The sequence below is a fragment of the Rattus norvegicus genome, chromosome 1 (assembly GCF_021556685.1).
Source record: "Rattus norvegicus strain SHRSP/BbbUtx chromosome 1, alternate assembly SHRSP_T2T, whole genome shotgun sequence".
Classification (NCBI taxonomy): Eukaryota; Metazoa; Chordata; class Mammalia; order Rodentia; family Muridae; genus Rattus; species Rattus norvegicus.
In genome coordinates, this window is record NC_141534.1 from 239,411,260 (window position 1) to 239,427,377 (window position 16,118).

Here is a 16,118-nt window from a genome sequence, read left to right on the forward strand (position 1 = left end):
GCCCCTTCCTCTGAGTCTCCGGTTGAGAATAAGGGGAAGCATTTGCCCTCTTTGTATAGCAGCAGAGCCCTGACACTGAGAGCATCTCCCTCCCCATGCTGTGGGTGCAATTAATGAAGTCCTCTGTTCACAGCAAATGTGTCCAAACCTGCTGGATGTCATTGAGTGGGAGTATCAAACACACTTCAATTCACTGTTCTGTGAATTCCCATGATTCCTCACAAAACTCAAGTCTACTGTAGAGATGTCCATCTTAGAAGTCCACATAATCTCCTACAGAGAAATTTCCTACAGCATTCCCAGTGCTGGGTACCACTAGGGTTAAACTGGTGCTAAATAGAGCCATAGAGATTAGTACTTTCTCGTAGGTAAGAGTACTAAGGCTCCTGGAGGCGGGTAGCCTGGGAGTTTGCTGCTATGCACCTTGGGTGCAGAGTCACCAACCTGTGTGATCTCTTGGATGCTGACATGGGTTTATAGGATGAAGACAGACCATGTATCATTCCAGCATTATCCTCCCATCCATCCATCAGTCCCCCACAAACCATCAAATGACAGGTCCCTCAGATGCCAGGGCCCAAATCCAAATGGGAAATGCAAGTGATGGAGTTTGGGCTCTGTCAGGCAGGGTTGGTTTGCTTTTAGCTGAGGTAATGATGGGTATAAAGGGTTCTCTATGATAGGTGAGATTAAACCCCATGGCCACTGCTGTCTCAGGAGCTGGGGCTCTGGGCTCTGCCAGGACCAGGACCCAGCACTTCAACTCAATGTAACCGTTCTCTATTCTTGCTGTCCCTTCCTTTTTATTATGCTTGCGTTTTGCAAAAGGCAGGAGGCTACAGTTTTCCCCTGTCTGAGGAAATTCTGACTTGAGGTCCTTGACCACCATCTACTTAGAAGCATGTCAGTGAGGTGGGATCTTGCTCCCTCCCACTGAGGGTCACCTCCAGATTCAATCTGGGAGCACATGGAGAGACCAAAAGTATTCAGTGGACTGGACCCACAGAGGACTCTCATACGTGACACAAGACAGGGTCGTTAGCTTACTAAGGGTCAAAGCACAGAAACCTGGGTTTCCTGAGGGATATGGGGAGGTTATGAGATTCTTCTCTTTGCTCAAAGGGCCATATATATTTGGTAGAAAATGTTCTCATTTTAAAGTATACCAGGCCTATGCCCCAAGCCCCACGTCCCGACATAGCAGATAAAGACATCAACGTCTTTCACCTTCTAACCGCCTCCTCTCCACACCACCTCTGCCTGGACAGTCAGCAGGAATCCCTACTTCGGGTTCAAAATTCCTGGGTATTTTTGTGACTAGGGATCTTTTTCCATTTCTCTTTTTCTGGGGATCTGACCACAGGGAAGCCTGCACAGGGTAAGCTGACCACAGTGGAAGAGCAGATGTGGACCAGCAGAGGAATGAGGGCTGAGTCTGTAGTGGGAATCCTCAGGAAAATGGAGTGGGGCACAAAGGAGGACCAGGATGCTCTGCTGTGTGCCAGGTCCCCTCTGGAATCTCTCTTCCCAGACCATGGAGAGCTCCAGCTCTCCCCTCACAGCTCCTTGACCTTGCCTGTTCAGTTTCTCCCCAGGTTTCCTGGGTCACTCATAATAAATGCCCAGTTAGTTTCTGAGTTGGTCAGTGCTCTGCCTTGCTTGGAGTTCTTCCTTCTCTGGAAACCCTTCCTAGTTCTGTCCTTTGAGATCCTTCCCTCAACCAGGGATCTGGGATCCAAGAAGCAACAGCAATCAAAGGAAGAATGAGCACTTCAGGGAAAGGCCTAGGAGTCTCTTCCAAACCTTGTGTGGGGAATCCTGTTATGAAAGGAACCCATTTTTCAAAACAGACTTGGCAATGAGGGGAAGGGGTTAGAGGGGTGGGAGGTTATTAGGGGAGGGGATAAGAGGGGTGGGAGGTTATTAGGGGAGGGGATAAGAGGGGTGGGAGGTTATTAGGGGAGGGGATAAGAGGGGTGGGAGGTTATTAGGGGAGGGGATAAGAGGGGTGGGAGGTTATTAGGGGAGGGGATAAGAGGGGTGGGAGGTTATTAGGGGAGGGGATAAGAGGGGTGGGAGGTTATTAGTGGAGGGGATAAGAGGGGTGGGCGTCTTCCTCCCTAGCCCCTCATATCAGCATCCAGATATCAGCTTTCTGTAACTTGATTTTACCCACATATAAACTCACAGTAATTTGGCATTTGGTGATTATGTGTGCTTTGTTCCATGTAACAACTTAATGAAGGCATAGAGAGTCCTGCAACAAGAGATTAAGTGGCCTAAATCTACCCTTTAATCTTCCGAGCAGAACGTTCTAAAGTAAAGCCTACATACAGGACGGGCAATTATCAAGATGTCCTCCTTCCTCTGTACTGAAGGCAGAGATCCTGGCCAGCCCCCGGGGCAAGGCTGTTTGTGCCCTGAAGCATAGATGATCCTCAAGCCAGACTTTCAGGAGCCTGACTTGGGGACAAATCTAGCAGGGTCATCTCACTCTCCTTCATTGTTTAAAAAGGCCCACTCCTTCTGATGGCCACAAGACACAGCACGATCACTCTCTCGCAAATGTTTAAAGGCAGGGACCACCTACTGCCTGGGTACCAAAGGGATGCCATGAACAAGAGCAGCCACTCCTCTGCATTCTTCTGTCATACTCTAGCAAAAGAGCATGGCAGTTCCGAGCATGATCTCAGGCCTACTGTGCACCAAGGACTCCTACCAATCCTAGTCTCGGCCCTGCCGTTGGCTATGCCATTGACTAACCGTGTAGCTTTGAGCAAGGTATCTGGCCTCGCTACCTTCAGAAGCAGAGCTTAGTAAAAGCACCATCCTCATGGGTTGTTGTCAGAACTAAACAGTGATTCATTTAGTGCATGGGATGCACTTGGCCAACTCTTGACCCTATGCTGGGAATGCAAAGGAAGAGTGGGGAGCTGAGAACAGGATAGCCGAACCCAAGCTACCGACCTCGGTCCCAGCCACAGAAGTCCAACTTGCAGCTCACAGGCAAGCATGCCACTTTTGAAGAAAACACAGTTATTATGCAGGTATTGATTAAGAAGGGAAGCTAAGAATATTCAGAAAATGATGGCCATATACCATACCATACTTCATCATTCTAGACCTGCCTCAGCACCTCCTTCAACATTCACACACAAGTGCACTTGGTAACAACTACTCTGAAGGGTTAACAGATATAAGGACAGTAGTGGGGTTAGTGTGGGAAGGCAGGGCCTTGCTCAGGACCGAAGCCAGTGTGTGATTGGCTTTCTCTAGAGTGAGCTAAATACTGGGTTACCTTCTCCTATAAAAGGTTGATTTTAAACAACAATACATTGTGTCTACTTCATAAAGAAACATGCAGAGTACGTGTTACAATAGCAGAGTCACAGAGAGTTAGGGAGGTAAGGACAAATTTGAGTCAGGAAGTGGTAGTCCAGGTGGCATGTGGAGACCCAAGGCAAGACAGAGGTTGTGGTCAAGGAGCCCAAGGGTCTCCTAAATAAAGAGGGAGGGAGGTGTGGGCCAAGGATTGTGAGAACTGGCCGGTCGCTGCTGTCAGTGTTCCATTGAGCAGGGGTCGGGAGTGGGGGCATCCTCAGAGTTCCTCCCCACTTCCTCCACACTTCCTAGTTACTTCAGGGACAGCAGGAGATGGAAATTGCTTTTAGCAAACCACAGTAGCAAACAGTATTTAAGCTGCTGACTTACATGAGGTAGTAGTTAAAAATATCTGTGCTCTCGCAGCAAGTGTTTCCTCAGAAGGTAGCTTGGTCTTTCATGGATGGAATTTGTTTCAGAGATAGAATCTTCCTATGACAAAACATACCCAGCAATTGCATTACCTAAGATGTAATAAAGATTGGTAATACCAGGCATATGGCCTTCGGTGTACAGCCTCTATGTGTCCTACAAATTGGGATGAATGTGTGGTATGTGTGTGTGTGTGTGTGTGTGTGTGTGCATGTGTTTATGTATGTGAGCTCACACATGTGTGTATGTGTGCGTGCATGTGTGTGTATGTGTGTGCATGTATGTGTGCATGTGTGTGTATATGTGTATGTGTGTATGTGTGTGTTTCCTTCCTTCTTTCCATCTTAAGGAGACAAATTTTCTTTTGGTTGGGAAATATGATTAAGCCAGAGCTCTTCAGAGAAGAAGAAAAGAAACCGACTACTCCCATGGGTATCATGACCCATGCATTAACAAGCGCCACCCTCCTAGTCAGGTATAGGCTAGACCATGTGGCATGGTCAGCTCTAGCAGCTGAAGGTCCTTTTGTCACGTCCCTGGAATGCCTTTAAATCCAGCTCAAGATCACCAAGCTGCACGTCTGCAGGAAGCATCGAGTCCCAGGCACAACTACCATAGATCAGAAGTGCTCCCTATGTTCACAGAAAACATCAGTAGCCCCAAAACACCATATTAAACCCTAGAAGCTATCTCTTCCAGATCACGCCCCCCCCCCCATTGACTCTCACACAAGTACTTCCTCTGTGGGGTGGGACAGAGTATGAGGAGAGTATGCAGAGTCTCCTCATTGGACTGCTCCCAGGACCTCTGCCTAATGCGTGCTGTGCTCACATTAATTCCTCTGTCCCTTCCTTTGGGAGCTCGCTCAGATTCCCAACCACCAGATACCCACCTGGTCAGACCCATGATACCATGTTCTTTCCCAGGCACGTGTCACAGTTTCATATTGTTTCTATGATTATTTCACTAATATCTGCTTCCCTCATTGGACTTCAAATTCCAGTTCCCACATTTATCAGCAAGGATCTAGTTTTTCCAGAACACCTAACCTTTGGGTGAGCTCTGTTGGGTGTCAGAAGACTGCATGCCCTCTCCTGGATCTTCTGCCACATGGATGCAGAACAAGGCTGGAACCTGCCCAACAGAGTAAATGAAGTGGAGCATTATGCAGCTATGAAAAAGGATGCTGACCTAGAGAGTACTTAAAAATATGGATTAAAGCTTAACTAGAAACTAAAAGGCACACCCATCATTTTAATGCTGGCAACCAACCTACATGAGAGGAAAGTGGGAATGCCAGCAACAACACAGTAAAAAAGTGCTGCGCTTGGTGACTGCCTATGACCAGCTCTTCTGTGGACTTCATTAGTTCTTAGGAAATTTGCTAATGAGCAAACCCTGCTTCTTTACCCTCAAATTGTATTTTACAGACTTAATCTCAATTGTCTCCTGCCACAAAGACTTTGTTTTACATCTCATCAACATTTGGCCACTAGAACCCAAACATAAGCACAAACCTGATAATGTCTTTCAGCTTCTTATACACTGAGCTTTCTCCCTGCCGCAGATTCCCAGATTCCTCTGTGCAGAATACTGCAGCCTTCTGACCCAAGTCCCCACTCTTCTTAACTCCCAACCACTCACCTTGAATGAACTCCATTGATGATTTCTCCAGGAGTCCTTCTGGAGCTGAGCCCACCCTATAAAGGCCAGCTGACCTGTGTGGTGTTCATTTCACAACACTTCTGACAGTGCACACTGGCCCCTTCTGGTTAATGTGTCCCATAGACTAAAACCCAGGCTGAGACTCTGGTTAATATCTGGTTAATATCTCATCTCAACTTAAGTGTGTAATCCTAGCCCTAAGATAGAAGGATCATGAGTTCGAGGCTAGCCCGGGCTATAGAGCAGAACCCCTGTCTCGAAACAAGCAAAAATAATATTCATTTCAGCTCACAGTAGGTATTGAGTACAACAGCCAGGTTTAAAGAGTATTGTTTGAAGAGCTGGAGTAGTTAAGAACATTTACTGCTCTTACTGAGAACCTAGGTTCAGTTCCTAGCACCCACACCTTCTCCCTCACAACCACCTTTAACTCCAGTGTCAGGGGATCCATTTCTGCCCTCCACAGGAACATGATTGCACATGATGCATAGACATACGCTTGGGCCCATAAAACAAATCTTTAAGAAACGATATTGCTTGGGTAGTGAATTCATTCATACTGGTTGAGTATCAAATCCTAAATTCTGAGGTCACGAAACTAAAAGCACACACAGAAACTTGACGATGAAAAATACAGACACAAATTACCTAAAAATGTTCAAAGAATTTTAGCAATTCAGGTAAAATCCTTCTCTCTGTGAATGTGTGAGAAGCCCTAGAATGTCATGAGAATCTAAGATGTTAACAAGGACATCGAGACCAGATAACTGTCCATCAGCAGACTCTGGAAGCCTTGAGTAGTTGATGGGACCACTATGCCAATGACCCCAGGCATCTTTGCCTGTGTACACTGCACTCCCATCATTCTCCCTTCACATCCCTCTCTGAAGCCAGCATGCTCAGTGGTTCCTAAGAATATAAGGCCCAGAGTAGGACTGAGTCTACTATTGACCCAGGAAAGCAACAGGCAGCAAGTGCCTGTACCCACAATGCACAGCTGTGTTTCAGAAAATGTTGTAGACCTAATTTCTGCTCTCCCTAAGAATCTTATGAGAAATACAGCAAGACTTTAAAACAGCCACCAGATGGACACATCGGCCTTTAAAGTACTATGATTGCATACAAGAAATGAGCCATGCCACTCCCCTTCTCTGTGATTCTCCTCATCACAGACAAGAACTGTAAAGGCAGGTGACATGCTGCAGAGGGAGGAGATGGGAAGCAGGGCCAGCCCCTCTTTCCTTTGAGACTACATTCTTCACTCTGGTGTTCAAAAGGCTTTGTGCATCTTCCATTAAAATCTTGGGCTGAAAAACCTACAATTCAGTCTACCATATGACCCAGAAATACCGTTGTCATAGGCTCAAAGGATTTGGTACCTACTCCAGAGACATTTGCTCAGCAATGTGCATTTCCACCCCATTCACAATAGCAAGAGATGAAGGAGTAAGGGAAACGTAGTATACATACACCAAGGAATACTATTCAGCTGTAATGAAAAGATGAAATCATGAGATTTTCAGATACATGGATAGCACTGGAAAAGGAACCCAGACCCAGAAAGGCAAACATTGTACACATGTTCTCTCTTATCAGAGGCTTCCAATCTCCAGATGTGAGTATGCAAACATGAGTAACTGCAGAACCCAGTAAGTTATAAGGTACTGTGGGAGGTACGGAATTGAGAGATGAATATATACAGGTGATATGAAGGGGAAAGGGGGAAGTGGGAAGAGGGCTCTTACTGGAAAGAGGGAGGAGGTCAATACAGAAAGGGAAGAAGGAGGGATAAAAAGCCTCAATGTTGTCTGATGAAGCCTCAAGGAATCATATTGTTTTATATTTCCTAAAATAATTACACACAATATGTGTGTGAGAGACAGACAGACAGACAGACAGACAGACAGGCAGACAAAGAGAGACAGAAAGAGAGTGGTACAACTTAAATGAAGTTGTACGACTTAGGCAGACAATACTCCCTACAAGAACAGTATATTAACCAACTGTACCAGGCATGAGAAACTTCCTTTCGAGTGGTTGGTCAGAATAGTCCAAATGACTCCCAAAACAATATAAGCCATTGATGTTGCTCGGGGGTTGATGGTAAGACCCTATTGCTGAAGACTTTGAACATTTAGGATACGGGATTTGGATAATTTGAACTGGTGTGAAAGCATCCTCACTGAAGTCTAGTTTACATGGTATCCTAAAAAGTCCTATGCAAGCTGTGAAGGGAGGTAACCAATTATTAGTCCTACCCAGCTATGATACCTATAAACCACAACAAAGACCAGCATAGCAAAATGTCTACAAGAGTGTGTTAGTGGTACACACATGTTGGCAGTAACCAGCAGCTATCTAAGTGGAGTTAAAATCTACCCAATGGAAGGGAAATCGTGGCTAGTACTAGAAACCTAGCTTGGGTAACACAGTTATGAATATTAGAAGAGAATCTACTATTTTCACTCTGTAGTGAAAGAGCCACAGTTGGGATCAATCTAAGGCCAGTGGGAAAGTTCCACTGCAAACCTCCAAGCACAAAGACCCCTCCCTTCCAGGGAGTAGTTAGTTCCCAGAGCAACTGCAAGCCAAACTGTCAAACAAAGCCATCTGTAACTCCCAACCAACCTCCCCTTCGCTCCCAACTTCCCCCACCCCCAGAGAGTCCAGAACAGTCCACTGACCACGAGTCAGCTTGAAGGTCACTTCGTCCCATCAATGGTACCCTGCCTAGTTACCATTGTTTGAATTCTGCCCCAATCGTTTGCAAGGTATAGAACTCCTTGTTAGAGTCTGCTCAGCGTCATCTCCCCTGAATTAAACTCCTCTTGCTTTTGCATCAAATCACTGCCTCCCTGAGTCTCATTCAAGAGGTCCTGGAAGAGGTTCAACTCGGGCCTCACACTAGAACAGCATAATTCTTTAACTGCATTGCAGATCTTATCCTTATAACCACAGATAAGTATAGCTATCGTCCTTCATCAGAGAGGCTTCTCTCTACAGAAAATAGATACCATCACCAAAAACCACAGTTGGACATGATGAAAAGATCAGTGGATGGTGAGGAGCCCAGCCCCAGTAGACACATCTATATCTATGGGTAAGAGTGGGGAGAACATGGCAGGGGTTATAGGGAGGAATGGGAATTATATTAAACATATAAAAAGTTAACTTTTAAACCATTGGGCTGACTACATACAGGATGAGAGAAAAAAATTTGCTACCAATACCTCAGACAAGAGATGAATATGTAGAGTACATAAGAACTAAAATAAAATAAATAAATAAAAAAGCATCCAGTTAATAAATGGCCTGGCAAACTGAATATGGTTCTCAAAGAAATACAAATGGACAATAAATGATTGAAAAAGAATTCCAGCATTCTAAGCCATCAGGGAAAGGCCAATGAACAGCTTTGAGGGCCAATCCTACCATTCCACAGCAGCAGCCCTCATCAAGGGAACAAGCGAGAACACACGGTGCCAAGGACACGGGAGGAGGAGCCCTTCACTCGTCCATGGTGGGAGTGGGAGCTGATGTAGCCACCATGGGGATCAGTGTGCAGTCTCTCAAAAACCAAAAGTAGGACTGCTGTAAGACACAACTACCCCACTCCTTGGAGTCTTCTAAGTCAGCATACCACAGGGATATCTGCACATCCACATTCATTGCTGTGGTGTTTACAACAGCTAGGAAATGGAGCCAGCCTCTGTGCCCATCAGCAGATGAATGGGTGCATGTGTGGTAAGTATGTGTACCAATACACATGTAGAAATATTCACAAAGGGGTTTATTCTGCCATAAAGAAAATAAAGTCCTGAGATGGGTGGTGGTATCACATGCCTTTAATCCCAGCACTTGAGAGGCAGAAACATGCAGATCTCTTAAGTTCAAGGCCAGCCTGGTCTACAGAGTGAGTTCTGAGGTTACACAGAGAAACCCTGTTTCAAAACAACACAACAAAAACAAAAAAAGAAAAAAAGAAAATCCAGACATCTGCAGAAAAATGGAATTGGAAATAATTACATCAAAGTCAGATTCACAAAGACAAATACTATATGTTTTTTTTCTCTCTCATGTAGGTCATAAAACTAGAAAGGGAATTCTGCTAGCTAGTTTTTATGTGAATTAGACACAGGCTAAAGTCATCTGAGAGGAGGGAACCTCAATTTTAAAAATGCCTTCATAAGACCAGGCTGCAAGTAAGCCTGTAGGGTATTTTCTTAATTAGTGATTGATCGGGGAGGGCCCAGCCCATTGTGAGCAATGCCATCCCTGGCCTGGTGAGCCTTGATTCTATTGAAGGAAGGAAGGAAGGAAGGAAGGAAGGAAGGAAGCAACCACCAACCAACCAAGCCAGTAAGCAGCACCTCTCCGTGGCCTCTGCATCAGCTCCTGCCTCCAGGTTCCTGCCCTGTTTGAGTTCCTGTCCTGACTTCTTTCACTGGTGAGCAGTGATTTGCTACTATAAGCCAAATAAACCCTTCCCTCCCCAAGTTGCTTTGGTCTTGGTGTTTCATCCCAGCAACGATAACACTAACCAGGATAGAAATCATGTAGGAAGAGAGCTTAGGGCAGCTGCTGGGAGGAGGGTAGTGGGGGACATGTGACAAGAGCATGAGGGGTGTTGTTGGGTAAGGAAGGGGACCAGCAAGGAGTTAGAGGGGGTAGGGGTGGGGGAGTCTGGTACAAGAAGAACAAAATGTATATGAAAATGTCATAATGAGATCCATTACTTTGTTATCTTAAAAACCTTTCAATGCCCTTGGGCCCCCTCATCCCTGCAAACCAAGCATTGCCTGCCTCCGGTGTTCAGCTGACAGCATCTCAAAAGAGGCTTTGCATGCATCCTTGTGAGGGGCTGGTCCGGCTGACTGCAGTGAAAGAACAGTCAGAAAGGAAAGGACAAGGTGCTAGAGCCACCAAGGTTCCAGATGTCTGCCTTAGTGATCAGCCAAACTTGTGAAGGGGGTGAAGGGGGCAGTGGAATCTCCCCCGAGAGCACATGCAAGGCACAGCCATCGGTGAACACAGGGCTCCTCCCCATGTCCTTGCCAGCATATATTATTGTGTGAAAACAACTTTCTTTAAAAGATAGCATTTAAGGCCACTCCATGAGTGGAAAGGTGGCCAACTAACCTGACTTACCCTAGAATCGGGCTTTCCCACAATGCAGCACCTTGGGAATGAAAGCCGAGACAGTCATAAGCCACCTGGATGATGGCCTTTCTGTGGTCACAATTCTTTGTCACTGAGGACAATGGCCTTACTCTCATATGCATGGTCCAGTTAAGTCCAAAGTCACCTATTTAGAATGACTGGGCACACTGAATTTGCTGCCTCATCTGAGATAGCTGAATGCCCTCTCACTTCCTATGTTCCCTGCCCTGCCTCCACTGACTGAACATTCTGGAACTCTCTTCTGCCTTTTAAGTCTGCACTGTAGTTCCAGTTATCCTCAGATCCTGGACCCTGGGACCCAACAGTTCCCCAAAAACTCATGGCACGGTGGAAATTGACAAAGCCTCTGTCTTCTTACCTCCCATCCCCAACCCTCCACTGACTCAGCCATGAACCAATCTTGTTCAGGGCCCAATGAAGAAGCCATTCTCCTCGTTTATCCTCCAGAAGTATCTGTAAATTTCTGTCTCGTGGAAATCACTGTGTGGGTATGCATGCATGCATGTGTGCATGTGTGTGTGTGTGTGTGTGTGTGTGTGTGTGCGCGCGCGTGCGCGCCTGTGTGTATACATGAGTATGCACATGTATTTTTACTCTGTCCTGTGTTGCAAGTTGTCAGAGATGTCAGAGAATGGGAGAAACGTGTCAGGTGTTAAGTTAGTCTCCATTCCAGGCACGGTAAACAGGTTATTAATCCTAACACACTCTCACACTCAATGTCCAATCCCAATTGATTCTGTTTGACTCAGTAAACATGAGGTAATTTTTACTTAAGCCAAAACTAAGGATCAGCTGGCCAGTTACCTGAAGACACTCATCTAAGGGGAGCTGAATGGATACATAAATGCAGATGCCATCTGACATGTTCAGAAGCAACAGGGTCCCTCAGCTCTCTGTGGGAATTAACTTCTGTCCCCCACCCCCTTGTATTGGACTGCTGTTGTGAGCATACCATGATCTGTGTCATGTTGAGCAGAATGGGATTATGTCAACCTTCCTGTCTAGTTTGTGAGTCCCTACAAAGGAGAGCTGTGTCGTGATTGTTACAATAGCTGCCCAAGAAGTTCGCATGTATTTTAGGGTCAGAAAAGCCTGTTGTTCTAATTCTGGGAGTTAGGAAGCCTTGGCTACCTCAGTTCCTGCAGCAGAGGAACTGTGGCTGGAGGGAGATGGGTCTTTGATCGTCAAAGTCATCCTCACGATGAAACAGATTTCAAGGTGGAATACTGCTGAGATCACACATCACTTAAGAGACAAGTGTCACTGGAGACCACATCTCGAGGTCCCCGCCAGTTCCCATGTTCTAGGTCTCTGAATGCTGAACAATGTCCCCTCATTGTCAACCCCGGGAAAGCACAAACCAGAAGGGGAAGAGACTAGACCCTGGAACAGGGATAATTGTGACTCTCTGACTGTCTGAGCCCGGCAAACCCAGTATTTTAAAATCCGTTATACCACTTTCCAACACAGTAAATAATCAAAAAATTGACCATACATTATTAGCTTACTAAAATGTTTGATCTAATTTCCTTAAATAGTTTAACATTTTAATATAGCTGTGCTACCATTTCTGAAAAAAAAAAAAGAGTACTAAAAAAATGATTGTGACTTTCTTATACCACCTTAAACTCAAGTATAATTCCTATTAAGTTTCAAGGGCCATTCAGGGGCTGTTTAATGTGGGTGCCTCTGTGGGCAGCAGTGGTGTTTCTGGTGGAGGGAATGTCTAATGCTCATCACTAACAAAGCAGAGAAGAGCTGACCTCATGTGTTTCTTTTAAAGCCGCTGTCTGGTTTTCTTGGGGGGACTTCCATGGAGTGAAGGTAACTGACCCCTCTGCTGGTCCACCTGAGTGCCATTCTACCTAAAACATAGATGGGGCTTTGGCTAATCCTGGTAGACTCAGGCACGCTAAGTGTGTAGTTATCATATTTGGGATGCTGACTGACAAATATAGATCCCTGCCTCAGCACTCTAGACAGAGGCGTATGCAAATGCTTTCACTCTTTGCAGGCTTGTAAACGAACCAAGAAACTATGCCTGTGCAAACTAAATAAGCACATCCGTGATGTTTACTGTTGACTGGAGGGGAGGAACACAGATGATTCCCCGTCTCCTTTCTGCTGGTTCTAAGATGCCTAGCGAATACTTTCATATTGAAAAACTAAAAACTTCAGTTTTAAAATCTATGACAGAAAACAATGGGTAGAGAAATATTGTTAGTTTTGCAGACTGCTTATACCCAGCGTCCGATTTTGTTTTGTGTTTGGGGTGTGTACATGTGCATGTGCACGCGTGCCTGCGTGCGTGGTTGGTTTGTTTAGTGGGCTGGTCTCTGTCTTCAACCCAACCCATCTCCACCAGTGGGACCACGCGTCTGGCACTTGTCTGTGGGTGCTGGGGTTCTGAACTCAGGCCCTCAAGCTTGTGCAGCAGGTGTGTACTTTTATCCCCTGGGCCATCTCTCTGGCCTGTTTTTCTTTTCCTTTCCTTTCTTTCTTTTGTTGTTGTTGTTGCTGCCGTTTACAGTGCCAGTTCAGTTTGACTTTTCTTTTTGACAGCACTGAGGATTGAACCTAGGGTCTCACGAATGCTAGACAAATGCTCTATCATTGAGCTACGCCACCAAACCTACACCAGGGATCCTTAAACACTTTTTCCCAAGGGAAGAGAAGAGGCTAATGGTATTTTTTTGTGCAGATTCCAAAAGGGATGATCACATCCATTAATTGGATACTCCAGCGAAACCATCTGAGAGAGTACACAGGCTTCTTCCTGACAGAACCTGAGACTCCTCAGGCAAGGGAACAGGCACTGGCTGCTGACCTTTCTTGGAGAAGAGAGTGATCCAGAGGGCTGGGAGGGCTGGAAAGCTGAGAGGTGGTAACTGTAGTTTCCGGGTGGAAATCGACATCCCCTTGGTGATTGAGCAAGGGCTTTCTGAAATGGCCTGAATTTAGAGGTGGCGGTGACTGACTCCTTAAGACAATCCGCTCGTCCGGCTCTCTGACAACCTGAGTGACAACATGCATTATTCTTCACTGGCAGTTTGGGGTTTGAGTTGCCTAATAATAGCTAAGGGCAGGCTAGGACAAGGAAGAGAAACTGAGGTAAGATAACAGTATGAGACCAGGGACCTCGTGCAAGGGGCCAGAATCCAGGCCAGGCATACACAGTCAAAAGGCTCTGCATGTTACCAGGGCAAAACTGAACTCACACTTGGAACTTTGATCTCCGAGGACACAGACTTTCGGATTCTGGGAAAGATCTGATTTTTAAACAAAGTGTGTCCGTGCTGTACATATGCAACACAGCATGTACTTATTTTCTCCCACATACATCTCCTTCAGTGTATAGCGCACGAGCTTTCAGCTTAGCAAACGGATGAAGCTCGAGGCCACGTTTATGGAGAAGGGCAACAATGAGTCACTGGTGATAAAGTAAGAATCGCCCTGTATAAACCCTTCCTTGGTAATGGATCCATGAATGGAAGAAGGGGGAGCAAGCCAGTGAACCCCACAGTGGAGCAGACAGTAGAGCCTGAGTACCAGTCTGTATAAACCCTATGTCAGCTATGCTGCCCTGACATGAGCAGCACAGCTAGGGACACGTTCTCCCCGCTAACTGCCTGGGACCTGACACAGATACTGGAAACAAATCATCTACGGATATTGCCGATAAACATACCTTTATGTTTGCCTCGAGACTGTCAAGAGAAAACGCTAGAAGAAAGAGGAATAAGGTGAGAAACTCGTTATTCCCAGTTAGCCATAAAACCGCTTGCACGTTCATCCATGGCAGAAACAAGAGCGTAGACCATAAATGAACGGCAAAAGAACTTAAGTGCTCCCTTGTAAGTTCCGAGATACAACTGAGTCTCCCTCGGGCACTGCGATTCTGTAGGACCTGTCTGTCTTCCTGGGGTCCACAGTCAAGCTGTATTTTCAGTGACCGTACAGCTGGAAAGGGGGTGGGGGACATCAGAAGTTCAAGAGCCTTACATAGTGACCTAAAGAAGGAAAACATATTCACTCTGATGCGCAGAGCTTTGGAGAAGGCAACATGGGTCTAATAAAACATTTCTGTGCTCTGCCCCATGAGTCCTTGCTGGGTTTTGGCTCTTGAGGAGTCTTGTTCAAGGTAAACATGAATATAAAGTCGAGCCAATGGCTACAGTGCAATGCATCTAAACCACAAATCACCACCATTACCCTAAATGCCTGTGAGAGATAGGTGGACCTCACGCTAGTGAATGGCAAGGATGATTAGAAAGGGAAGTCATGGCTTAACGCGGATGGGACCCTAGTTCCAAAACAAAGCCAAATGTGGCAGCACTAAAAAAAATTTTTTTAATTCTGAAAATAAACACATATGGAGAAAAACAAAAAGCAAGTGGATGCCCCACCCACCCATCCCAGGTTTAATGACAAAACATTCTCTGAACTCCTTGTTCGCCTTACACCACCAGTTGCAATCAGAAGGAAATAAAAGATTTTTAAAAGACTGACAGGTTCCCTATCTGAGCACTCTCATCTCTGTGTATGCTCATGGTCCTGGAACTCCCCCCCCCCCACTGCCATCTTAAGCTGAGCAGGGAATCAGTCAAGTCCCTTGCAGTTATTGGTACCAAACAGTCCTGAGGCAGAGGAACCCCTTGGGTTCTGACCCTGCCCTATGCGGTGAGGTCAGAACTGCATCAGCATCTGGTCTGCCTTTAACCCCTTGTTTCTCAAAGGGCAATCCGTAACCCAACAGTGTGAGAACCACCCAGAAGCTTGTGAGAAAAGGACTCAGGCCCCACAATGGCACCATCGAGAGTTCGGAGGCATGGCTTTCTGCCCCCACAGGCCTGGAGGTGGCCAAAACACAGGGATAGCTTGACAAGCCATGGGGATTCCAGGATCTGACTCCAGAGATCTGAACGGATGCAGGTTGTAGCTCTGCTAACAGCTTGATGTGTGACTTGTGCTCACACTGTAACCTCTGTAAACTTCCTCCCCTGCCAGGGTCAAGAAAAGGCAAAGGCCAGGACAAGCGTGGTGTGGGCACCATCAGATGCAAGTCACCATCGAGCTCGACCTTCTCTTTCAGGAGAGGACATTTGCTGCTGCTTGTGTTCAGTATGACAGGGAAGATGGCACCACTTTTACAGGCTACACCGGTGACCTTCAATTGCAGGGCTTAAATTAAATCTCAGACTGATGAAGCACTTCCCCTCTCGACCCCACACCCTGTCTGTGCTCAGTGGTGATCAGTCACTCTGTTCTTAGAACTTTGGCCTGCGTTAGCATAAAACCCTCTGTGGGCCCTTAAAGGAACTAACCATTAAGTCTAACACAGGGAACTCTGGCGTGAGGACATTGTAAGTCAGGCCTACCAGGAGGTAACAGAGGGGACCATCCCCAGCCCTGTTTAGACTTAAACTCCAGGCAAGCTGCCATGACCTTCACTAGGGACAGACTCACACATTCTAGTCATTGTCAATCAATGTGTAGAACCTCAATGGGGGACAGAGATC

The 16,118-nt window shown here is 46.2% G+C and overlaps 1 protein-coding gene across 29 annotated transcripts in view; it reads right to left on the minus strand.

The window, feature by feature from the left end:
- Spata6l (spermatogenesis associated 6-like) overlaps positions 1-16,118 on the minus strand; it is a 51,875-nt gene that overhangs the window by 10,697 nt on the left and 25,060 nt on the right. For 17 of the 29 annotated variants that reach the window (XR_015632378.1, XR_015632385.1, XR_015632396.1 and 14 more), the window contains 4 exons: positions 14,288-14,322; positions 13,427-13,614; positions 4,803-4,887; positions 3,712-3,813 (listed from right to left, as the gene is read on the minus strand). Coding sequence is in view for 21 of the 29 variants with exons in the window: in XM_087575098.1 (XP_087431224.1) it covers positions 3,724-3,813; positions 4,803-4,887; positions 13,427-13,614; positions 14,288-14,322 (398 nt within the window). In the remaining 8 variants the exon portion in view is untranslated. The remainder of the gene's footprint in view (positions 1-3,711; positions 3,814-4,802; positions 4,888-13,426; positions 13,615-14,287; positions 14,323-16,118) is intronic. The other 12 variants (XR_015632423.1, XM_087575121.1, XM_087575158.1 and 9 more) reach the window with 2 other exon arrangements.